This window comes from Chlorocebus sabaeus, chromosome 23, assembly GCF_047675955.1.
Source record: "Chlorocebus sabaeus isolate Y175 chromosome 23, mChlSab1.0.hap1, whole genome shotgun sequence".
In the NCBI taxonomy this organism is placed as follows: Eukaryota; Metazoa; Chordata; class Mammalia; order Primates; family Cercopithecidae; genus Chlorocebus; species Chlorocebus sabaeus.
In genome coordinates this window covers 50,093,991-50,119,920 of record NC_132926.1, presented here as the reverse complement: position 1 = coordinate 50,119,920, position 25,930 = coordinate 50,093,991, and the positions used below count along the sequence as shown (strand labels likewise).

The following is a 25,930-nucleotide window of genomic DNA, read 5'->3' as shown; positions in this document are numbered from 1 at the left end:
GGTATGCCAAGATGAGAAGATCATATAAGCCCAGGAGTTTTGAGACCAGCCTGAACAACATAGTGGAACCCTGTCTCTACAAAAAAAACAACACGAAAAACCAGAATATAAAGAACCGTGAAAACTCAATAATAAGAAAACAAATCCTCAATAAGAAAATGGACTATATATTTGAACAGAGAATCTTCCCAGACTCAGAGGTCTTAAAGTCATTCCTATGGGAGTGGACTAGAATGAAGAACTGTCCAATAAATGATGGTGACAGAACATAGTACTAAAAGTGAGAAGAACCAGAGATTTGGTAAGAAAAGGGAAAATGTGCTCTGCTATATTTAGTCTCCATTTATTAAACATTTCCAATATGACAAGATAGAGATCAACACTGATAGAAACTAGTTGCAGGGGTCAGGGGTGGTGAATAAGAGATCACAGGGAAGCATTGTTCTGAAAACCTATTATTTCCTGCCCTGGAACTAACTTACACCTATCTCTGCTCATCCATTACCTACCTGAGACAACTACCTCTTTGTCCTTCCTCCCAAGACCTCACTGCAACTTTTTCTCCTATGCCAACTCCCTTGTTAAAAATGAGAACTGTTTTCTACCTGGACATCTTCTCCAGCCGCCACTGCAACACTTAAATTGACTGACTCAATCTACCATCCTTCTCTATATCCTCAACTGTCAGAGTAGTAGGCTGTCTCTCTGAGCATCCTTTGCTTTCCCTTCTCCAACTGCCCTAGAGTGTCCTGTCCCTGTCCTAGCTAACTTTTATCCTTCTCACACTGTCTTCATCCTTCTCATCCACATGTTATATCTATCCTGCCTTCCATTCCTCAAAATTTAATGAATACCACTCATAGCTGAGCTATCCTTAATACTAAGCCCCAGAACTCAAGCTGGGCTCAGAAATAAGGAAAGCCCACCATCTGGGTAGTTGAGTAGAAAAAATAATAAATGTTAATGTTGTATCAGTGGGAGGCTGTCCCTGGTGTCACAAGTTAGAAATGTAAATACAATTAAAAAATATATTTTTATCAAATTGTTCATTGTTAAACTGACAAATGGTTCTACAAAGCTTATAGCAAAAACTGCAATCTCTTGTCTCGTATCTCCCCATCATAATTTTCTACCCTCTAGAGACAATTCCTTTCAACCCTATTCATGGTTTCTTTTGATAGGCACCTCCTTTACATTTCTAAATTAAATGCATTCAATGTTTCTATTATGACTATTCAAATATACTCGTAGCCAAGCCCTATACTGTGAGCCACATTCATCACCTTTTTGCTACAATTTCTTTTCCTTTGTTACCTAATTTTAAAATTTGTTTTCTAAGTACTTTATTAAGTATTAATACTAAGTACCATTTTGTTCCAACTTTTTTTTTATTTCTTTTTGAGACGGAATCTCACTCTGTCACTCAGGAGTGCAGAGTGGCAGGATCTTGGGTCACTGCAACCTCTGCCTCCCAAGCTCAACTGATCCTCCCACCTCAGCCTCCTGAGTAGCTGGGATTACTATTGCTAAACTGCTAAGCCTGGCTAATTTTTTTGTACTTTTAGTAGAGATGGGATTTTGCCATGTTGGCCAGGCTAGTCTCAAACTCCTGACCTCAAGTAATCCACCCACCTTGGCCTCCCAAAGTACTGGGATTACAGGCGTAAACCACGGCGACCGGCCTTGTTCCAACTTTTTCCAAGAGTTTAAATTTCAATACTTTAAAAATACTTTAAAATACTTTTTTAAAAAAACCAGGTTATCTATTTTTTATTTTCCTCCCTCTCTCCCTCTTCTTCTTTCTTCTTTTTTAAAAAAGTATAGCTATTGGAGATCTCAATCCATTTGCTCAAATTTGGACTGTTTGTCCTCTATACATCCTACACAGTTGTCTTCTTAGGATTTCCCTTTACCATTATCCTACGAAATTCACATATTTCCTGTATTAGATAAGAGCCTTTGATTCCTAGATCCCATGATTTCTTCTTTATTGATTTATTTCCTGGTTTTCTTGGAACATCTGCTTCATTTCCAAGAAAAGGTACAAAGAAGATGTATCTAAAAATTCCTTTATCCTAACACTTGAGTGACAGTTTGGCTGGGTAAGAATTCTAGGTTAGTATATTTAAGAGACTGATTCAATTTTTTTATGTGTGACAGCTTTTAAACCTCACTGTTCCCTCTTCCCCTTCCCACCTCACATCTGGGTGACAAGAGAGCCTTGGTGGTCCATCTTTTGGCAATGGTAGCAAGTTCAAACCATGCACAGGAAACCTCAACCTGGTCCGATCCTCTAAACATCATGAAAACTCCAGGCCAGGTCTCCTTCCCCTTCATTCTCAAGTCATTTGCAGTCCTGCTTGGAGTCATCTTTCTCCCGAGAAAGGCTCATTATATGAGTAATATACCTTTCCATATCTTCTTGGTGCATAGATGGCATAATCAGTGTTGAAATCCAGGACACTTCTTGAATGGGAGTCCATCTTGACTCTGCAAAATTGGTGTTCTTCAGAATTCTGAATACATTTTTCTCCCCACCACATTCTACCTTCTGGAGTTGTTCTTCAGAAGTCCAATGCCATTGATATTCTTGATTGTTTATTGCAATTGATTATTTTTTCTCTGGAAAACTAATAAATTTCTCTATCTTGAGGATTTAAAAATTATATAATGTTGTAACTTGGTGTGGTTTTTTTTCATTTATTGGGGTAAGCACAGTTTGCACCGTCCAAATTTGGCTCTTAGTATCTCTGTTCATATTCAGAATTTGAATGGCTCTTTCAGTAAATATACTCATGAACATTTTTAATTCTAGGAAAATTTCTAGCTTTGTGTGTTTAATAATTTTCCTTCTGTTTATAATGTCTGAACTACTGTTTTTTAGGTGTTAGAATCATTGGACTCATCTTCTAATTATTTTTCTTGTTAAAATAACAACTTTATTGAGATATAATCACATGCCATAAAACTCACCCTTTTTTTTTTTTGAGACGGAGTCTCGCTCTCTCGCCTAGCCTAGAGTGCAATAGTGCAATCTTGGCTCACTACAGCCTCCGCCTCCCAGGTTCAAGCAATTCTCCTGCCTCAAAAATTCCGAGTAGCTGGGATTAGAGGTGCACACCACCAAGCCCGGCTAATTTTTTGTATTTTAGTAGAGACAGGGTTTCACCGTGTTGCCCAGGCTGGTCTCGATCTCCTAGGCTTAGGCAATCCACCCACCTCGGCCTCCCAAAGTGCTAGGATTACAGGCACAAGCCACCGTGCCTGGCAAAAACTTACCCTTTTAAAGTGTACAATCAGTGGGTTTTTTTGTAGACTTATGGAGTTGTGTCCCGACTGACACTATTTCTATCCTTTATCTTCTCTTTCATGTTTGTTCAACTTTTTGGAATATTTCCTTAAATTTATCATCCAATTCTACAGAATGTTTTCTGATTTCATATTTTTATTTATTTTTTTTCTTTTTTTTTTTTTTTAATTATACTTTAAGTTCTAGGGTACATGTACATAGCGTGCAGGTTTGTTACATATGTATACTTGTGCCATGTTGGTGTGCTGCACCCATCAACTCGTCAGCACCCATCAATTCGTCATTTACATCAGGTATAACTCCCAGTGCAATCCCTCCCCCCGCCCCCCTCCTCATGATAGGCCCCTGTGTGTGATGTTCCCCTTCCCGAGTCCAAGTGATCTCATTGTTCAGTTCCCACCTATGAGTGAGAACATGCGGTGCTTGGTTTTCTGTTCTTGTGATAGTTTGCTAAGAATGATGGTTTCCAGCTGCATCCATGTCCCTACAAAGGACACAAACTCATCCTTTTTTATGGCTGCATAGTATTCCATGGTGTATATGTGCCACATTTTCTTAATCCAATCTGTCACTGATGGACATTTGGGTTGATTCCAAGTCTTTGCTATTGTGAATAGTGCTGCAATAAACATACGTGTGCATGTGTCTTTATAGCAGCATGATTTATAATCCTTTGGGTATATACCCAGTAATGGGATGGCTGGGTCATATGGTACTTCTAGTTCTAGATCCTTGAGGAATCGCCATACTGTTTTCCATAATGGTTGAACTAGTTTACAGTCCCACCAACAGTGTAAAAGTGTTCCTATTTCTCCACATCCTCTCCAGCACCTGTTGTTTCCTGACTTTTTAATGATCACCATTCTAACTGGTGTGAGATGGTATCTCATTGTGGTTTTGATTTGCATTTCTCTGATGGCCAGTGATGATGAGCATTTTTTCATGTGTCTGTTGGCTGTATGAATGTCTTCTTTTGAGAAATGTCTGTTCATATCCTTTGCCCACTTTTTGATGGGGTTGTTTGTTTTTTTCTTGTAAATTTGTTTGAGTTCTTTGTAGGTTCTGGATATTAGCCCTTTGTCAGATGAGTAGATTGCAAAAATTTTCTCCCATTCTGTAGGTTGCCTGTTCACTCTGATGGTAGTTTCTTTTGCTGTGCAGAAGCTCTTTAGTTTAATGAGATCCCATTTGTCAATTTTGGCTTTTGCTGCCGTTGCTTTTGGTGTTTTAGACATGAAGTCTTTGCCCATGCCTATGTCCTGAATGGTACTACCTAGGTTTTCCTCTAGGGTTTTTATGGTATTAGGTCTAACATTTAAGTCTCTAATCCATCTTGAATTAATTTTCGTATAAGGAGTAAGGAAAGGATCCAGTTTCAGCTTTCTACTTATGGCTAGCCAATTTTCCCAGCACCATTTATTAAATAGGGAATCTTTTCCCCATTTCTTGTTTCTCTCAGATTTGTCAAAGATCAGATGGCTGTAGATGTGTGGTATTATTTCTGAGGACTCTATTCTGTTCCATTGGTCTATATCTCTGTTTTGGTACCAGTACCATGCTGTTTTGGTTAATATTTTTATTTTTTAATGAATTTTTTGTTCTGAATGCTTTTTATAGGAGACTGCACTTGTTTCATGGACACAACATTCTTTCAACATCCTGAGGATATTAATGAAACTGTGGCTTTTTAAAAGATTTATTTTTCTTGTATTGTTGCCCTTCAAGTTTCTTTTATTTAGTATCTATTATTTTAAATGTTTACTTAAAATGTCTGGTAATTCTTGCATGTTCAAGAATGAGGTACCAAAATGGCATCATAACTGGGGCATAGGAAGAAGTGGATTTTACTGAAGAGTATTTAGACGGGGACCAGGCCATACTACCGGAATGCAGATTCCACAGTCTTTTCCTGGGCACAGAAGTTTCCAAAAGAGGAATCCTTTAATCTTCTAGTTGGAGTGTATTTGCCTGAATGCATAATGGGTCTGGGGATTTCACATCAAAATATACAGACTTTCACTTAATTCCCTTTCCTCCCCGGCCACTGCTAGTTTTCAGTACAGTATCCTTGAATCCAGACCCTCTGCTTCAATGTCTTAGACTACCAGGGTGGGAAGAAGCATAGTTTCCTGGCCACAGTGTGTTAAGGAAAGGATCAAAGCATCTAACTGTTACTTTTGAAGATTCCAAAACATCTTATTTTAAATATTTCCTCCAAGAATATGTAATGCCTCTAATTCCTGAAACTTTAGCCTGAATCACTTTGTTTCTTGGTTTGTCTCTACTCTAGACACCTAGTTTTCAGCTTTTTTTTTTTTTTTTTTTTTTTTTAAGATCTGTTAGGTCAATTATAATTCATTAATCTACCTTCCAGATTCCAAACTTTCATTAATTATCTCTTGCCAGCTGAGGTCTCTTCTTTGAACCTATGGCTTTACAACATTTTTATGCCTTTATTGATATTTTAGTAGGGTTTCAGAAAAGAGAAATGTGTATTCAATCTTCAACATTAAATATAAAATCCTTAATTAATTTTTCAACGTGTTATAAAGTTACTAGATTCCAAGGTAGAATTAAAACAATAAATCATATATTAACTAGAATTCTGTGGGCTGCTCAAAACTTAGCCCATCACAGTGTTTTATTATGGGAAAAAGTATTTCAAGTTTCAAATATCAGCAAATGAACTTTTAGAATACAAGTAGTTTGTAAGTTAGAAACAATTTATTTTCTATTTCCTTATACCTTTCACATGTCAATTTGATAAACCTAGTAATCAAGGACATTTCTCATATATTTAAACTATGGTTTTAGAAAATGCTGATTATGGTTAAATGGTATTTTCTCTAAATAGAGTACAAGACCCATCCAACAAGCATTTGAGACATTCAACAATTATTTGAACCTGTATTATCTTTGAAACTGTATTCCAAGCATGGGATAGGAAGATAAAAGATAGTGCTAATTTTCAGTGGCTTTAGGCATTTTCCTCTTTTTCAAGAGTCAAAGACAGACAAAAACAATTACACTGTGGTTTTGAGTCTTTTGGCAGAAGTATACAGAGTGCCACAGAACTACCAGGATAGAACAAGTCACCTAGAAAAAGAGAAGTCAGAAGAGGCTTCCCAGGAGAAATGGCTCCTGAATTTATTTTTGAAAAAGTTAATAAGGCAAAGAAGGGAGAGGAAGGAGAGAAAAGCATTTCCTGAGCACCTCCTATGTCCTTTTGCATTGCATTCTAGGAAATATTCCTCTAGTCTATTTTCTAGCTCACTAATTTTAGTTGAATTAATTCCAATATTAGACTCCTTGGTTAAGTTTTTAATTTGATAATATTTTTAGTTCCCAGGGACTATAATTTTTTTCATAGCAGCCTGCTATATTATGGATTCAGTGGCCTCTTGTATCTAGAGATACTTAGTTTTGTGCCATTTCCTCAAATGTTAGTTCTATTTGTTGCACTTGTTGCCTCTTTTCCTTGGAACTGGTTTTCTTCAAAAGTCTGGATATTCCTGGTTGCCTTATTCATGTCTCTGAGAATCTGTTTATATGGCAGTAAGTAAAAATTCTGAAACAGTGGCTTGCTTCTGGAGATTTCGGAAGAGTGATAAGACATTCTGGGAACTTGTGTTCTAGGTGGGGATGTCTTGTATTTTTTACACACTGTAGGTTACATGGGGGCACTGCCCTGTCTGGCCAGTGTCCACACTGGAAGTCTGCTGTATCAGAAGTCTCATGGTTCAGAGAGCCATACTAACTTTATTATGCAATTAACAAACGTAAGAATTGACTACCTCTTTTACTTTTTTCTTCCTCTGCTATCCTTGTGGCAATATGCAGTTACTTCAGACTCTCCTCTGTTTATCAACTCAGCCCCAACATTTGACCCTTAAAAGCCAGCCCCCCGATAGCTCACTTTGCTTGGGAGTAATTCTCAGGGTTTTCTCCTGGCAGCAGGCACTGGTAGCTGCCAGAGTTTCCAGTATAAGAAGGGGATAATGAAAAAGGGACCAGATATTTCAAATGTAGTTCTTAATCCATCACCTTGACAATTCCTTCAAGATCTCTTTTTTTTTTTTTGAGACGAAGTCTCGCTCTTGTCTCCCAGGCTGGAGTGCAATGGTACAATCTTGGCTCACTGTAACCTCCGCCTCCCAGGTTCAAGTGATTATCTTGTCTCAGCCTCCCAAGTAGCTGGGATTACAGGAGCCTGCCACCATGCCCAGCTAATTTTTGTATTATTAGTAGAGATGGGGCTTCACCATTTTGGCCAGGCTGATGTAGAACTCCTGACCTCAAGTCATCTACCTGCCTTGGCCTCTCAAAGTGCTGGGATTACAGGCATGAGCCACGGCGCCTGGCCAAGATCTCTTTCATTACAGTCTTTTGCATTTACTGATCAAGGGTTTAGAGTATTTCTAGGATACTTTTACCTCTGCAGTGTTTTGTTTGTTGTTGTTGTTGTTGTTGTTGTTGTTTTGCTCTTGATATGTTCATCAATTTTGTCTCATTTGCTTTTAAGAATTCCTCTATATTTCCAATGTGCTGGTGGCATCCTTGTTTTCAAAATAACTTTGATTATACCGATATGTAGATGGTTCACCAATTTCTATCTCCAGCTCTCCATATCCAACTACCTGGTGGATATTGCTACTTAGCCATCTTAAATGCACTCATAACTTAATATACTAAAAACTGAATTTTTAGTCTTTTCCTCAAACCAGTTTTTCTTTCAGTGAATGACACTACCTTGTATCCAGTTATACAAGCCAGAAATAGTAGTCATCTTTGACACCTCCATCTCCTTCACTCTTCATTTGCCAAATCCTGTCTCATTACCTCAAATAGCCATCACATCAGCACCCTTCTTTCCATCTCCAATGTCACCACCCTAGAAGGTGCCATTATTTCTCCACTAAACTACTTGAACAGCCTATTAACTACACTCCTGATTCTTTCCAGTCCTTCTTCCACACTGCAGCTAAAGTGATCATATCATTCTCTATTAAAATGACTTCAATGACTTTCTGCTGCTCCAAATATAAACATTAATATTTCTGATATGGAAGACAAAGCTATGCAGGGCCTCAAACTGGTTGTCTAATCCTGTCTTATACTCACATTTCCTCCTACTCTCTGTACTGCAGTCATACCAACCTTCTTCAGTTACTCAACGTATAATGCTTAGTCCCATGTTAGAGCTTCCCTCTGCCTGAATTTCTCTCTACTCATCTCTGCATAGTTAATTTCTACTCTCCTTCAGATCTCAATTCAATTACCATTTCCTCATGGAAGTCTTCCCTAATTTCTCTAAATAAACTCAAATTAATCACACTCAAGTCAATCCCTTTTATAGTACTTATCACAAGTAATTTCACATTTACTGGCATGTGCTTAAAGGCTTTAAGGATGAGATCTATAGCACAGTCAGAAGGATTCACTTTGGAGTAGGAAAAAGACACCTCTTCCACTGAGATGGGAAGATGAGGACAGATACAGATGGATGCTTATGTTTGGATGAAAGACAGAAAGCTGAGGGAGTTCACATCTGACAGTCTTACCTGATACTAGTTCACTATTTGATGAACTACGATCAACCTGGAGGTCGTCAGTAACTGATTCCTAAGTGAAATAAGAATTAAAGCTATAGCAAAATTATGAGATGACCATTTCTATATTATAATCTTGTACATTGATTTATTTTAGAAAAATGAAAACATCAACTTTGTATTTGTTTCATATATATAATACATTCATTCAGTTTATTGTTCAGATGTAATCTGGTATTTAATACTAAACCTAAAAATAAATATTAAACTATAATACTATGAACATATCTTGCAATCAACAATATGCTAGTCAACTAACTACTGTGGGATGACAGCAAATAGAAGATAGAGGTGAATGTTTTTCTGGTTCCCTAGTGGGGAGGGGCTTTTTTTCCATCTATAGAGGCAAATATATAAATCAAAAGAAAAGACTAGTAAGTCTAAAATACTAGAAATAAAATTAAAGGCAAGTAAACAAATATGGAAACACTGGTTATATATGTGTGTAGAAAAGCATAACTATCTTTAATAATTAATAGACATTTAACAAAAAAGTACAAATGGTCAATAATTTGAGAAAAAAAAGTATCAACTTCCCCAGCATTCAAGAAATGAAAAGTAAAAACCATGTTACTTTTCATCTATCTATCTATCTATTTCACATATACACACACACACATATATAAAAGTCTCCGGTAAGATGGTGCTGATTTATCAACATGAATAAAAAACTTGAAGCATGATCCAACCTGTGATCCACTACAAAGTATTTATCTTAGGGTAACAATGTGAGGTACACAAAAAACTTCTGTAACAGAATGTCTGGAGATCAATAACAGCAAAACCTAGGAAACAATCTCAATTTCCCAACCACAAGGAAACAGTAATACAAATTACAGTATATCTATCTACAAGACAAAACACTATGAAGACACTAAAAGTCATATTTTTGAAGACTAATGTATGGGGATATACAATAAGACAACTTGTAATTTTTTTTCAAGCACAGGAAAAAAAGGAACAGAAACATATAACAATTTGAAGAAACTTTCAAAACACTATTTTTTCATAGTATAAATACTCTACAAGGACTACTTTACACTGTTAAAACATGGGCTAAAAGCCTTTTTAAAAAATGTCTTGTGTTGAAACTGCCTTCCCCCAAAAACATATCATAAAGAAATATTAAGTTAAAAAAAAAAATAGAACTTGGCCAGGTGCGATGGCTCAGGCCTGTAATCCCAGCACTCTGGGAGGCCTAAGTGGGTGGATCACTTGAGGTCAGGAGTTTGAGACCAGCCTGGCCAACCTGGAGAAACCCCCTCTATACAAAAATTAGCTGGGTGGTGGTACGCGCCTGTAATCACAGCTACTCAGGAGGTTGGGGCAGGAGAATCGCTTGAACCCGAGAGGCGGAGGCTACAGTCAGTGAGCCAAGACTGTGCCACCGCACTCCAGGCTGGGTGACAGAGCAAGACTCTGTCTCCAAAAAAAAAAAAAAAAAAAAAAGGAACTTGACTATGAAGTTTAATGTTAAAGTCAGATGAGTTACAAGCAAGTTTTAAAATCTGAGTTTCCCTAAATTAGTGCTGTACAGCTTTAAAATATAGTACAGAATTCATATTAAATACAGCACATCAAGAAGTTATAAACTATTCTAATGAATAAACATTAGAATGCTCTGTAACATATTAAACCCTTAGTAATGAATGTTTCCAGTTGTTAAGGGAAAATCAAATGGAAAACATGATAAAAGGAGTTATTAAGTAACATTTTGTATTTGTCATACAGAAAATTCACCAATTATGGACGTTTCTCCAAAAACGTGTCAAAGGAAAGAGAAAAACAAAAATGCATGACTATGAATCTACCCAAGTCAGAAATTCAAGGCCCTGTCTAAATACACATCAGTGTTTATAAAAATACTGGCGAGCTATCTAACATCTACTGAACAAAGCCCATTTTATTATTTCATCCGGAGATAACATCAGGTACTGATAGTCTCTACACTAAGTGTATCCAAGGAATAAAAGAGATACATACACTCAACGGTGCAATCTTCTCATCCTGGGTGTCTTCACTAGACCTATTTTCTTGCAGACTTTTCTCTCCTGTAACTCTTAAGCGAGGGCTAACAAACAACACAATTAGTTTGCACCGTCTGGATTTGGCTCTCCACATCTCTGTTCAGACTGTTTAGAATCTGAAAGGCTCTTCAGGGACATCTTTAGGAAGAAGTAAGGACCAGAGTGGTGACTTGCACCAAAACCCAAATGCAGTGAACAATCTTACAGCTCAGCGACCAATTTATCTCACTTCCTTTTACGTACATTGGCAAGCCTTCCCCTTTTTAAAAATAAATCTTCCTGAAGTCAAATTTTGGGGTCCATGTTCTTAGAAGAGCAAAATCAGAGTACTGTATTTGTTTTGTTTATTAACTGTTAGAATAAAAGGCTACTAGCAGAAAATCCGGCTGGAAGGTTTCTGAGGCAGCCAGCGAGGGTGGGGCTGTCATTCCAGCCTACATACCTGGGCAGCCCAGAGCCGCTACTTCCCTGCCTGCTCCACTCCGCTTTCTCTGCAATCTTCGACAAGCCGTGCACCTTGCCTTTTCTCGTCGAACCTGAGAGAGGGCGGCACGTTTCAGGGCAAGAAACCCTGGGCCCGAGGCCTAGCACCGCCGCCCGTCCCCGGTACCATCCCGCAGGGCAGCTTAGCTGAGCTTACGGTGGGCGAGCCTTGAGCCTGTACCTGGTGGGGCCTCCGCCTTCGCGGGAGAGCCTAGGTCTGGCGTCGGGGTGAGATTGAGCCTCTGACCCGCCCGCTTTTTGCGGGTATATACCCGTAGCGGCCACATTGCTATCCCACCCTACCCCCAGGCCTTGGGTGCCTCTGGACCCTGATGGCCTGCCTTCCTGAGGATTAGGGCTAAGTCGCAGGGAGTCAGCGGCCAGGCGAGGCGCAGAGCAGCCCCACAGAGCAGCCCCACAGCAATTAACCGAGCGAAAGCAAAAGCCCCAGAACTGGAGCCGCTGGGCCTCGCTCCCGCCTTTTTATCTCCTTGAGGCCGCGCAGAGGCTTCTGGGAAAACGGAGGAACGCGGCAGCCGTCCAGCCCTCCTGTAGGGGCCTCGTGGTTACTGGGCCGCTGGCGCAGGCTCCCTGAACTCCAGCGAAATGGGAATTTTTTGAAAAAAACTTCTTCCTCGTCCTGAAAAAGGTTTAATTCAGCCCCTCCTCCTCGGTCTGAGCACTTAGGTTTCCCCTGTGGCTGCATGCTTAATTCAATTGGGCATGAAGGAGTAAAGGCCTTCGCTCCTTTGGATGGGCCCAACACTTCCTCTGAGCGAGCTCTCCCTATCACCACTGCATAAGGCCTTAGTAATGGAGTTTTAGACCACCAGCACAGGCAGTCTTGTGAGGGGTCGGCCTCAGTGCAGGAAGGTCACAAAGAGGACTGAATGCACCTTAAAGTGACGAGGAGCTTCTCCCCGAGGTATCAACTTCAGTTCCCTGGGCCTCCAACTTACTGGGAGGCTATGGTAATTAAGAGTCTAACCAAGCCTTTGAAGATCCCGGGCTCTAGGAGGCTGCTTCTGGACGACAAAGAGAGTCCCTTAGCCTGTGTCCAGGAGCCATCTCTAGACATTTGGGTATCCTTATGGTTAAGGTAGAAGATTCCACAGGGACTCTCCTCCTTGTGCCCTGGGCCTCAACTTGTTGCTACACCAGACCAATCAGTTTCTTCTTCTTCTTTTTTTTTTTTTTTTTTTTTTTTTTTTTTTTTTTGAGACAGGGTCTGGCTTGGCACCCAGGTTGGAGGGAATGGTACAATCATAGCTCACTGCAGCCTCAAACTCTGGGCTCAAGTGATCCTCCCACCTCAGTCTCCCGAGTAGCTAAGACTACAGGCACATGCCACCACGCCCAGCTAATTTTTAAATTTTTTTGTAGAGATGGGGTCTTGCTATGTTATCCCAGCTGGTCTTGAACTCTTGGCCTCACGTGATCTTCCTGCCTTGGCCTCCCAAAGTGTTGGGATTACAGATGTGAGCCACCTTGCCCAGCCTTGGTTCAACTTTTATGTAACAAAATTGCGAGTTGTTTTTCAGTTGCCATGAATCCTCAGGTCATGTAACCTGAGCATGCCTAGATGAACTAAGCATGCACCCACAGGGGTAACCAAGTGCTCAGATCAAGGAGGAGGGACTGAATTAAGAAGCAGATATGCCATGGCAGGATCCAACCAGGTTGAGCTCTGGCTTCATCGCATAGCAGGATCCAGTCAGATCATGCCTCCCAGCCTCACCTCATTACAAGATCCAATCAGATCCCGTCTCATTACCCTATGCTTATAAAAACCAACCCAAACCCCAGCTTAGGAAGACAGATTTGAGGATTTCCTCCTGTCTCCTTGCCAACCCACTTGCAATAAAGTTTTTCTTTTCCCAAAAGTCAGTGCCATGGTATTAGCCTCTACATTCATCAGGCCATGAGCCCACTGATTGCTCGGTAACAAACTCTTCTGCTCTGACAATTAGAGACATGTTGGAATTACCTCCCATTCTCTTCATTCCCTAGGTTGAACCATCTGGCGACATCAGATGAGCATACTATGCATGTAACAATAACCATCTTTTTATTCTAAAAAGTGGAAATATTTCATAACATTTAAAATGCAGTTTGAAGAGATAAAACTGTGAAAAGCTCAAAGATTTTTCTGTAACACCTCAATATTGTATGTGCAAATATAAGCACATATATATCCACAGTATTTCTGTAATATAATCACTCCGAATATTTTATTTAAAATCTGCTCATAGAAACATTTGTGATAATCAATTTACTAGATAATTAATCATCAAAATCTAGCTTTCTAAAGAACAGACGGTAGGCATTCTTGCCTGGTTTTACCTAGTGTTTTCAGTCACTGAATCAATATTTACTGAACACCTTAATCTGTATTAAGCACTGTGGTAGGTCCTGGAGATACAGAAGTGAATCGAAAATGGTCCTTCAGTTAAGGATCTCACAGCCTTGCTGCAGTATAAAGTAATTATCATCTTTCAACATCCTTTCTTTAGTCATGTCCATAATATGCTGGCAGGCAGTCTCTAGTTTACAAGCCAGGCCTTTATGCTCCCCCCTCTCTCTTTGGGGGCTGTTGTGAAAAAACTCAGAGTTCTTAAATGACATTCGGGAGGTCTAGAGTCTGGGGTGCCTTAGGCCCAGAAATGGAAGAAACATTGCAAAATGAAAATAGGTTAAACCAAAAGCTGGTCTGTCATTTGGTGGTCCTGTTCCCTAGAACTCTGTCTCACTATACTGAATTACATTCACTGATGTGTCATCAAGTAATTCCCATAGGTTTGTGGGAATTAATATATATGGTTTCAAAACCAGAAATAAACTTTGATATGATTTCTTTAGCCAAAAGGGTCCTTAGAGATGATCTAGATGCCCCCTCATTTTGCCACTGAGGGAACCAGAGTGTAGGGAAGCTATTTAAAACAGATGATTGGCGTAGGGAACATGGTTCTCCTGGCATCTGGCTGCTGCACCTGTCATACTCCTGTTCTTCCTAACACATGGCTAGGAGAAAAGTAGGGGGAGCAAAGACAGGAGCTTGAATTCCTTGGTAGCAAGGGGAAGTGAAGGAACTAGAGACAGACTTGGTCTCTTTGATACTTCACCTAGAGTCAACCTATAAAGGGGGAAAGAAACGTGTCTCCTACAAAAGGATGAGGTAGGGCAGACATATCTCAAATTCAGTCATCTATCTCCCCCTACTCCACTTCCAAAGCTGCAAACACCAGTGCAAGTGTTCAGTCATGAGTGTTCAAACTTCTTCCATTTCCCCATTGCACTGCTTCCATACCTAGACCCAGAACTCAGTAATCAGCATTTCAGTTGAACACATGGTGGATGTGACTAGGCTTAGAACAGTCATGGAGATATTAACTTCCATGGGAAAACAAATGTCAAAGAGATTTCTGAATAAATCTTTTGGAGAAACAGCCAGTTTGTGGGTTTGAGATTCCCCGGAGCCCAAAGGAAATCTTTTTGAATGATGTTTTCTTATGGAGTAACCCACTGAGCATCTTTGTGGTGCTATCCATGAACTATGGGAGTCCAGCTGCAAACTAGTTTATTTTTGCTTGGATGACAAGAATGGAATAAATTACAGTGATAGAGGAAATGTACCTTCAGGTATTGCAGTCTTAATGCTATGCAACATATGAAAAAGGACCAAGGGGATTTTCCTTCAATACGCATTTCTTTAGCATCTGCTATCAGCCAGAGCTGCACTGGGCCTAAGACTTCAAGCAACTCAGTCTAAGTGGGGGTGGGGCAAAAGGATCATCAACCAATCAACCACATGGAAAGCTTCTCAGAGAAAAGGATGCTGGAATCTGAGTTTTAAAAGATGAGTGGTAGGAGTTAGGGGACTTAGAGGAAAGGGCATTCTAGGAGAAAGGGACTATATGTATAAAGGCATGTAGGCACAAGAAAGTATGATGCTTTTAGGAAACTACAAAAAGTAATGAGTATGATTGGAGCGGAGGCTCCATGGAGGAGGGAGTAGAAGAGATGCTAGTCCTTGTGTGCTGAACCAGCGAGTTTGAAGTTTATCCTGGAAACTATGGGAAGTCACTGAAGGACTATTAAGCAGGAAAGTGGCATAACTAGATTTTCAATTTAGAAAGATTGCCCTGGCTGAAATGTGGATGGCGAAATTTGAGGATGTTGGAGTGGAAACATGAAGGCTAGTTAATAAAGCACTGTAATATTCCAGAAAAGAGATAAGGGTGGCACAAACTACACTAATAGCTGTGACAATAGGGAGGAATGGATGATAGCAAACATATGGAGAAGGCAGAATCTGCATATCTTGGACACAGCAGAATTTATCATTTTAAGAAATCGTATCCATTATTCTGAATATGAGTAAAAGACATGGAAATGGTATTTTAAAGGCCACCATAATGGAAAATTTGAAGACAGTTATTTGTTATGTATTCATAAAAATGATTTAAATCCAGGCGATATCTGACAATAGCAAAAATTCCAACAGTGGCTTGGGCAAAGGAGCTCTTCTCTGGATGGACCATAAGTTCTTGGAGTTTGTGGAACGTTAACAGAGGACATAGAATATGAATGTAAAGTATACTGATTGGTAATGTAGCTTGATACTACGTTTATCATAAGCACTAACTGTGATTGATAATTACCAAATATATTCACATGAGGGGATTATATTATATAAATATATAAAATAGTAATTATAAGCAACTTTGAGAAATGAAAAATCTTTTATTTTTTACAAAAATTTTCATAAATGCATTTTATATTTAATATACATGCTATTATAACAAAGCAACTGAAAATGTAATTACAGTTAAGGTACTTTTATGCATATTTAAAAAGTAATATTTTAATCCCCTCAATTTTTAAAAATTGAAAGTAGAATAAGCAATTCTTCAAAAAATATCCATTTTCCCCCATGCAACTGTTGCAGTGATTTAACAAGGTAAATTAGAATAACCAGTCAAATGAATGTTTAAAAGCCGCCATTACCTCATGAAACCCTTTCCATTTGGGACCAAGTTTAGAAATGCTCATATTTCAAATATTTATCTACTGCTTCTGTGTTACAACCAATAATGTGTTCTAACTGAAGAGCTTCTCATTTGGGGTATTGACCTTACTTGAATGCTAACCCACTTCTTATTGCAGTTAATTGTAAATTCACAGAAAGTGTTTTCTAGCATACTTGAGAGGAAATTCAGACTACTAGGATCCCTTTCTCTTTTCATGTAAATGCTTCCTTAAAATTAAAACCAGCAAGGAAATACAGACAATTTATAGTTTACCAATTTTATATATTGTTATTCATTCTTTTTTTTCCTGAGATAGCACATTTGTAAGTAGTCTGTTTTCATGCAAAAATATATTTTCCCATTCTTTACATTCATTTTAAAGTATTTTATATTTTAAATAACTATATCACATTTGTGCTTCATACATTTGGAAAATAAAGGATATTTCATTTTCTTTACTGCAGAAAAAGGAAAGGTTATTGGTTCTTTAATAGGTAATACAATCAAATTAAGTGCTGATTTCAAATTGCTAAAACATTACCTGATTGTAAAAAATTCCAGTGGAAAGTTCTATTTTTTTCTCATACTTGTAGTTTTAACTACATTTAGAATGAAAGCATGACTTGCGTAAATGAAGGAGACATAAAATGTTTAATCCTTGGATTTCTGAGTTTGTGAGTTCCTAATACATGGGGTTAGGCCTACATACTATACCTGACCAGAGTCTCCTCTCCCATTTGCAAGGAAAGTCTCAATATTATATAAAGACATCTTCCACAGCAAAGGGAAAAACAGATTTGGTATATATTTTATAATATACACAAAAGGATCTGTTTGCAAAATATGAGAATTACTAATACATTTGAATAACAGATAAAAAGGCCAAACATTTAAGAACGTATTTACACTTAAGGAACTGATTCTCTATTATACTTCTAGGCTTAAATAGGATCTGATGCCCAATATGAATGTGACTATCATAAGTACAACACCTTTTTATATCTTTGTTAATGAGAAATACAAATTTTTTTCTCCTCCAGAATGAAGTTGGGAAATCTGAAACAAGAAAGATTTTTCCATTGATACATAGGGTTTCATTTCTCATTTCTTACAAAATTAAGTGGCATTAAACAGAGAAATAGATAAATGTACATGCAATATATTTAGGGTACACTATTTACTTTTCTCAGCACATCTCAACTAACCCATTTATTGGCCCAAGTGTGATGATTTCCACATAGACCTGGAAATCTAGAAATATAAGGTCTTTTAAGTGGCAAAAGAAGAAATCTGGTTTTTTTTTTTTTTTTTTTTTTTGAGATGGAGTATTGTTCTGTGGCCCAGGCTGGAGTGCAGTGGCACAATCTCGACTTACTGCAAGCTCCGCCTCCCAGGTTCACACCATTCTCCTGCCTCAGCCTCCCGAGTAGCTGGGACTACAGGCACCCGCCACCACACCCGGCTAATTTTTGTATTTTTTTAGTAGAGACGGGGTTTCACCGTGTTAGTCAGGATGGTCTTGATCTCCTGACCTTGTGATCTGCCTGCCTTGGCCTCCCAAAGTGCTGGGATTACAGGCGTGAGCCACTGTGCCTGGCCAAAAAGAAGAAATCTTAAAGTTGTCCATAATCAGTCATATCTATTATAAAGTATAAATAAAATGAAATAAGTTTTAAATTATTTGTTTATGTCACATTGTCCAAAATTCTTTTGGGCTTAAAGTCAACGATGAAATTTTAGTTGAGTAGGAGGACAATGAGAAACAGCTTCTTTTTTTGTTGTTATTGAAATGTAAGCAACTTGCCCTTAAAATAGTATGAATATCCAGTTCAGGTAACAATTTTCACTTTTAATTAGTCAAATATATATTAAATATAAAAATCTAATGCTATACAGATGTGACTTTGGACATTTTAAGTATTAGCTTATTCAGAAACGCCTTTAAAAATCAGTGTGTATAGAACTAGCTCATTTCTTAAATGTCAAATTTAGAAGTGCAACAGTGGGTCTTCAGAGAGAATATGCCCAAGAAAGGCTGGATAAAAAGCCTGGATAAATACATCAAATGAAACTGTGATTCACTTTTGACAAGACTGAAATATAAGTATATAATCACTGATGCATATTTATTCAATAGGCCCATGTGATTATGTGGTTTTTAACTAACAGCATTTATTTTTGCAAACTGCTTGGCATTGCTCCAAGGGAAAGGAGCTTCTAGACTACAAACACTGAGCATATATATTTTAAATTAACACACGAATTGCATATGGATTGTTCATATGCTCTTAGAGTCCTGTCTCTATAGAAGAAAAACAGCTTCCTGGGATCCATTCGTTTTTCAGAGGCACAATCTATAGCTTGGCACTTAATTGCTGTCCATGGTATCTGGACTTTAGTTATATGAAATTGTTGACACCCCAATACAGGGTGGGTCTAAATACATAATGCAAGAAAGGAGGTTTTAGTGGGTAAACTTGGGCACTTCTAAAGATTTTAAGAATGGAATTATGCCATTAGGTGGTATTTCTTTGTCTATGGACTTAAAAAGTTTTCTTGGGGCATTTTAAAGAGGTTTATCAAAGTTATATTGTTGAAAAACTATTTTCCCTGGAAATAATATCCTCTCCTTCCCACCTTCTGCCTTGATATTCTTACTGGAAAAAAGTGAAATTGTTCAGAATTACAACCATATAGGGTTTCCAGGCATAGCGTGGACACATTGGGAATGGAAAACTAGGAGACCCCAGCAAGGAATATAGGTACATTAATTGCTGCCTACCCTGAGAAATAACTCTGAGTTTCTTCTCCCAAGTCTTCCTCAAGGATCCATTCATTGTAGAGTCAACAGATGTCTTTTAGAATTCATTATGATAAGAAGTCCATGAACATATACATACTATCCTTGAATAGTTTTCCATTATATTTTTTCTAGATAGTTCCTGAATATTTTAATGAGCTTAATAAATGAGAAAACGTATTGAAAGGTCTTTGTAAGTTACTATATAAATATGACATGTGTTTTAATAATATCTGAATTTGGCTGTGAACAGTGGCTCATGCCTGTAATCCTAGCACTTAGGGAGGCCAAGGCGGGAGGATCCCTTGAGCTCAGGAGCTTGAGACCAGCCTGAACAAAATATCTAAAAAAAAGATTTTCTATTAGCCAGGTGTGGTGGCATGCACCTGTAGTCTCAGCTACTTGGGAGGTGAGACAGGAGGATCGCTTGAGCCCAGGAGATGGAGACTGCAATGAGCCATGATTGAGCCACTGCACTCCTTTGAGACAGAGCAGACCCTGTCTCAAAACACAAAGAAAAAAAAAAATTCTGAATTTGCATTTTTCATGAATGAAAGTAAAAATCAGATAGAAAACTTTCACATATGACAATATGGATTGTCATGTTTAAAGAATCTGAAGTTACATAGACTATGAGTTATGTTTTGTTTTAGCATGATTCTGTACACCTAGCTTTAATTTTTGAAGTCTGATTTAATTGTGATTTTGACAATCAGTTATTGAATGAGGTAGTCCACACTGCCTAGATATTTACTGCATCTGGTTACTATTTCACAAATAATTAAGTACAATATATCACTTATGTTTTTCCTTTATGTTTAATAGGAGTTCTGTGAACATTGAGAATATATTACTTTTAGTGGTACACAGTTCTTGAGAAAATGTCTTGATTTTTACATTGCCATTTGTGATATTTTTAGCAGCCCGCTACAATATCATTTTAATAATAAAAATAAAGTGTACTCATTGATGATAGAGAAAATATTGTTAAAGACCTCTTGGGACAGGAAAAGGCTCAGTCATAAAATCAGATGCTTATTCATTTTCAGATGTGTCATTTTGACTCATTACTTTCAAGAATAACTATAATATTGCTACACAGTCCATTATACTGAGAAGAACTTTCCTTGAACTTCACATGGAGATTGAGTAAAGCTCTTCTATTTGTTTTTTGAAGTACTCTCTCAGCTCAGGTCTCTTAGCTTTTAGTGTTGGTGTCAGCAAGCCATTTTGAACTGAGAACATGTCAGAATGGATATGAATGGCTTTAACCTAAAAACCAAATGCAGAATACATCTTTAACAGGACTAGAACACAGTATTCATAGTATACATGGTAAAAAGCAAACAGGCATATGAGAATAGATATATTGACATACAGACCTTATGCTAAGTCAAAATTATGTTGAGAACACTTCAGCCCATTTTACGTATCTAAAAGCCAACTTTTTTCCTTCCTATTCATTAATTTAGCCAGTCAACAGAAATGAATTAGTTGCTTACTCTATGCCAGGTACTGAGGATACAAAGAGGAATCATGAATGCCTCTGCCCTTAGGGAGTGCACATTCACGTCCAGTAGTGGAGACAAAGAAACACTGGGCAATTATCAGTATGGTATGCATGGGATAAAGGGCACCCATCTCAGGCATAGGAGAGGAGAGGGAGAGGCAGTCAGGGAAGACTTCCCAAATCAGATGGATGTTAAATAATGGGTTATAGTTAACCAGCAGAGGGGAAAAAGTGGGTGGAGAAGGGCATTATAGGCAGAGGCAACCCCAAAACAAAGCCATGGGAGTGAGAAATGGCAGAGTGTGAAAAAGGAACTCTAAGTGGTTTCTTGTTACATAAGAGGCAAAGAGTGTGAGGGATGAAGCTAAAGTGGTAGATGAGCCAGTTTATGGAGGAGCTCAAATTTTATTCCAAATACAATAGTAAGATACTGAAGATTTTTAGTTAGGGCAATGGTATGACTGAATACACATTTTGGAGAGATCTCTCCAAGAGAAATGGGAAGATTGTTTTTGAGGGGATTTCTACTTGGACATCCAATTTAAATAGCTGGAAATCTTGCCTAAAGATGGGCATCATCTTTATGGTATCATCTATGGCTAAAGATAGATATCACCTTAAATAGCTGGAAATCTTGGCTAGAGATATGTATCATCAAGAGTTTCAAAATCAGAAAAAGAAAAAAAAGAGTTTCAAAATCAGATATGGTTATTGTAAAAAGGGTTTTGTCTGAAAACTCTCTCAGTGTGCTTGGCATTCAAAGAAGCACAGATTCAGTAAGGAATAGGGCTGCTGTTCTTTGTATCCTATAGAATATACATTTTTCCTAATTTGTTGTTACCAAACATAAACCATCCTAGGAGACCCAATATTTATTGCAAACAGATCCCAAGGGAGACGTTTTTAAACCATGTGCACTGAGAACTGGGTGATCTGCAGAGGCCACTGCCAGGGATGGTGTAGAAGTGGGGTTTAGATAGGTAAGGGTAGAAAGGAGATGGAGAAGGGTGGGAGGATGAGGTGAGGTGCTTAGGAGTAAGAGTGTGTGTGTAGAAGCTCTGGCTCAAGCCCTAAACCAACCTGAGTAGTACTGCTCTTATGTTTTGTGCATGCTCAATTTTTACATAAGATGTCAGCTAAGTTCTACTTAAGTAAGTTTAGAAATCACCATTTGATGACAAAATTAATTCGTCTAAAGAAAACATTAACACAATCGAAATCAAATTTAATCTTAGTTACAGGGATTTAATGTAGTAGTAACTAACCTTTACTGTCAAAATGAAAAACTGAAAAATTGACAGTGCTAATATCCTTAACTTTTCAAAAAAAAATTTCTCTTTCTGCAGAAGCACTATCACATAAAGACTTCTGGTAAGTGCAAACCATCTATCCAACTTCTTTTGTTATTAAAATTAATACTATGCTTTTAAAAAGGAGATACAAATGCCAAGATATAATTTATCAGTGTTGTAGCCTGGGTTTTGGCTTGTCTGCATTCCTAACAGCATGTAGAGAACATTGTGTAATTGGGACAAGAGTCTATGTTCAGTATGGGAACTTGGGGTGAATATCTTTGAAAAGCCAGCAGTGACAAGCAGAAACTACTAAAAAAATACAGTACTGGAAATATAGATTTCATAAGGAGAGGTATATAATATCATTTATATGGTTAAGTAGGAATGTAAAAGAAAACATTATGATCTTTGGAAGAAAGAACTGCATCAACAGGTAGCTTTGGAATATCTGCTGAGCCAGCTACCTCCTCAAACCTAAATGGCTGAGTGGGACATCTGCAGCTCCATGTGGCTGTCTGCAAACTAGTTCTGCCTGAGAAGAGGCTATATCATTAAATACAGCCTTGCAGAAGATCAAGCAATATGGCAGCCTGCTCTGGGATCACCTTTCAGTCCCTTAGGGAGCAGGTCAGAGCGGCACTGCTGCTAGGCTGCCAGTCCCTGGTCTGATCTGACCTACGGCCCTTGGACTATTTAAATTCTTCTATGAAAATACCTATACGACCTGCTTGAGTGACTAAAAACTATAGGCAGTAAGTGGAAAAAAAAATGAGTCAGCCAGTTGTTTAACTGACAGTGACTTTAACTGTGGGCCACAAACCTATAGTTTCTTTCAGAAGTGAATCAATGATAAAGCACATGCTCATTTTTTATAATTATTATTTTCTCATAAAGCCAAACTGCCCAATTGTGAACTTGTAAAAAACAGGTGTGAGAGTCCTTATTCTCTCTTTATGCCAAATACTTCATGAAACTGGAATTTCCATTTTTTAATTAGCAAAGTTTTTGTTGGGAAAAGAAAAAAGGAGATGGCTAATGTTAGCTTGCCTTCCTGAAACCATACTCTTTTCACTGAAAAGAGATGTTACAGGATTTTTAAAAATAATTCAGAAAATACTGTAACATTTAAATATGGCATTGGAATAAAATTCCTCAAAATTGTCCATTTATGCCAACTCATAAAAGCACACACTTTTCATAATTTTAGAGAGACATAGTGTTTTAAGTTTTTCAGTGGTCTTAATGAAATCCCTTAACACAATACTGCTTATAGATAATAAATACAGAATGAATAATTTAGGACAGGAGAGATAAAGTAAAAAAAATTACATGGGTTAGGGAAATGTTCATTTTTTATTTAAAGGCAAATTGGTTAGGTAAGTGTTCATTTCAATGACAGGAAATACAAGAAAATATTTTTAGTAAGTGCTTAATTAGTCAGAAATTTAAAAATCTATCAAGTGTCAAAGTTCACATTATATTGCCTATGCAAATTAATAAAGCATATCAATGTCAAACAAATGGTTAATCATGGTTAAGTATGCTCAAATACTTCCCAGCCACCTGTCTACTCATGAAAACGTATCTTCCAAAGATCTCCATAAATTAATAATGGTTGGCCTAGTTCTAGTAATTGTCTGTTCTTGGAAATTAAATTACTTCAATTGTTTTTCTAATTCAAAGTTTAATTCAGATCAACCGAGTCCAGTAAGTCTGAACTCCTAAAGCTTTTGTTAAATGACTTAAACTTTGGATATTGAACTTGAATTTGTTATTTGTGTGTGTGTGTGTGTGTGTGTGTGTGTGTATGTGTGTGTTTAATTAGAATTATGCCTTAATTGGCCATTCATTTTTGAGGAAGAGGGAAAAGGACAAGCTGACAATGGATTATGGATTAACTGAAATAATTTATGTTAGGCTTTGGATCACAACTGAGAGCACACCCTCCTCAGGCATGAGGCCTGGTTTTTGCTTTCCTGTGGTCAGCTGAGGGCACACACTGGCTGCGGTGGGGAGAATGCCATAGACCAACAAAGAGGAGAATGAGAACAGAGAAAATCAAAAGGCGACAGCCTTGGCAATAAAACTAAAGGCCTCTGAGATCCCACATGACTTCCCTGTATTTGAGGTTACCATGGTGAGGGCAGATTATTAGAGCAGAAACTCTGCGAAAGGCATGTGGAAAGTCAAGAACATGTCTCCTCTCAGTGAAAGCTCTAACTAGAGCAATGGTTAACACTGGAAACTTAACCAAAGGTCCCTTTTAAGCATAATCTTAAGAGTTGGTATTTTTTTCCATGAAGAGGAATCTGGGTGTCATATACTCTGTGTGCCCTGGGGCAGGTCCCGCATCCAAATACCAGCAGGGGGCGTGCAGGCCTTGTGAACGCACCAGGATGTCGGCGGGAACTGCAGCTTAGGCTGCAGCCAGCCCTTCAAATCCACACAGGCCCAGACCAACCAGGCTTACGACCACTCATTTGTGGTCCCTGGTCTACAGGATCACAGAGGATCCCATCACATAACTCACCACTGAGGAAGGGCAATGAAGTCAGTTCTAGCATATTTGGAAATTTAAATAATTAGTATGCCAAAATTGACCTTTATCTTTTAGAAAGATAAATATAACTTGCCTGAAGGCCTCAGATTCCATACTTTTAAAAAATATTTATTTACCCAGGCCTAAATTGCCCTAAAACATACTGACAGATGAGGGTAAAGCAGTGTTTCTCAAAATGGATTAATGTAAAGATCTATTTTAAAAGAAAAGCAGTATTTTTAGACCCTGAAACTATGCTTAGATTTCCTTAGTTTGAAACTAAAAAATTAAAATTTTAATCCATGAAAATTTTTTTAAATTGAAAATTAAAGCACTATAAGAGTTTTATCTTTTAAACTGGTTTTAAATGTTTTTAGGTTATTAAGTGAACATACAAAATTTAAAGATTCTTGTCAAACTTGAAGACCCCTGTCATTAAATTTGGGGATACAAACTTGTATCAAAAACAATTATTTTAAATTTAAGGAAATTTTAAAAATCAGTATATTAATATTTTTCCATTTGAAGCATTTTTCTCTTTGAATTTTTGACAAAAGAAGATGTATAAATGGTATATGTAAGTCAGACTAAGTATGCTTATGAGCTCAGTTACAATAAGAACCCAACCTTGCAGAAAAAAAAAAAAAGTCTTGGAGGACTGCTGTGTCCTCTCCCAAAGCACTCTGTTTCCTCCTCTTTACAGAGGGCATGCTGGGCTGACAGATCACTGGCCCGAGGAGACCAATCTTTCCAATGTCCTCCTAACAGGTAACCTTGTCTGCTGAAGCCAAGAAAACAGTCCCCATAAAAATAAAAATAAAAATAAAAATAAGATAGGACTGTCGTCTTCGTTAATGCAGGAAGTTTGTAAGACAGATAATATACACATGATTTACTAGTGATAGCTAGGGTATTATCTTAGCCTTAAGAAAGTTTGTAATTATAAAGATGAGTACAATCTCTTTTGACATGTGACCTATTTTGGTTCAGGAGGCAGCTTGGAACAGGCCTTCAGGGGTCCATTGGTGCACAGCCTGCTGGCGGGCCACACCATGAAAAGTCAGGAATCTAGGTCAGGGTCACCATGGGTTAATTTAATTTTCATCACTGCCTAAAGGGCTGTAACAAGTATGGGGAGGGTAACAGTTACCTGCTCAAAAGAATGGAGTCCACTTTCTTTTCCTAACCTCACCATATCTTCTAAAATGGCTTTCTTCAGATCCTGAATCAAACCATATGAGAAAAATTACAAGACAAGAACACATTTCAAAATGGAGGTAGAGGAAACAACAGTTTTGAGTAAAGTGCAACTGGTGATTGTGCCAAC

At 38.0% G+C, this 25,930-nt stretch overlaps 2 protein-coding genes across 11 annotated transcripts in view; both read right to left on the bottom strand.

Annotated features, from left to right (window-relative positions):
- Nucleotides 1-11,884, bottom strand: part of MEIKIN (meiotic kinetochore factor) — a 133,093-nt gene extending 121,209 nt beyond the window's left edge. Inside the window, exons 1-4 of one of the 2 annotated variants that reach the window (XM_008014346.3) lie at nucleotides 11,611-11,884; nucleotides 11,389-11,482; nucleotides 10,903-10,990; nucleotides 8,872-8,932 (exon numbers count right to left, since the gene is read on the bottom strand). In XM_008014346.3, coding sequence (XP_008012537.3) covers nucleotides 8,872-8,932; nucleotides 10,903-10,990; nucleotides 11,389-11,482; nucleotides 11,611-11,716 — 349 coding nt within the window. In that variant the 5' untranslated portion in view covers nucleotides 11,717-11,884. The remainder of the gene's footprint in view (nucleotides 1-8,871; nucleotides 8,933-10,902; nucleotides 10,991-11,388; nucleotides 11,483-11,610) is intronic. The other variant, XM_038008250.2, reaches the window with a different exon arrangement.
- Nucleotides 11,885-20,058: 8,174 nt separating this feature from the next.
- ACSL6 (acyl-CoA synthetase long chain family member 6) overlaps nucleotides 20,059-25,930 on the bottom strand; it is a 59,340-nt gene continuing 53,468 nt past the window's right edge. For all 9 annotated transcript variants that reach the window (XM_073010710.1, XM_038008233.2, XM_038008240.2 and 6 more), the window contains 2 exons: nucleotides 25,754-25,825; nucleotides 20,059-20,531 (listed from right to left, as the gene is read on the bottom strand). In XM_073010710.1, coding sequence (XP_072866811.1) covers nucleotides 20,394-20,531; nucleotides 25,754-25,825 — 210 coding nt within the window. In that variant the 3' untranslated portion in view covers nucleotides 20,059-20,393. The remainder of the gene's footprint in view (nucleotides 20,532-25,753; nucleotides 25,826-25,930) is intronic.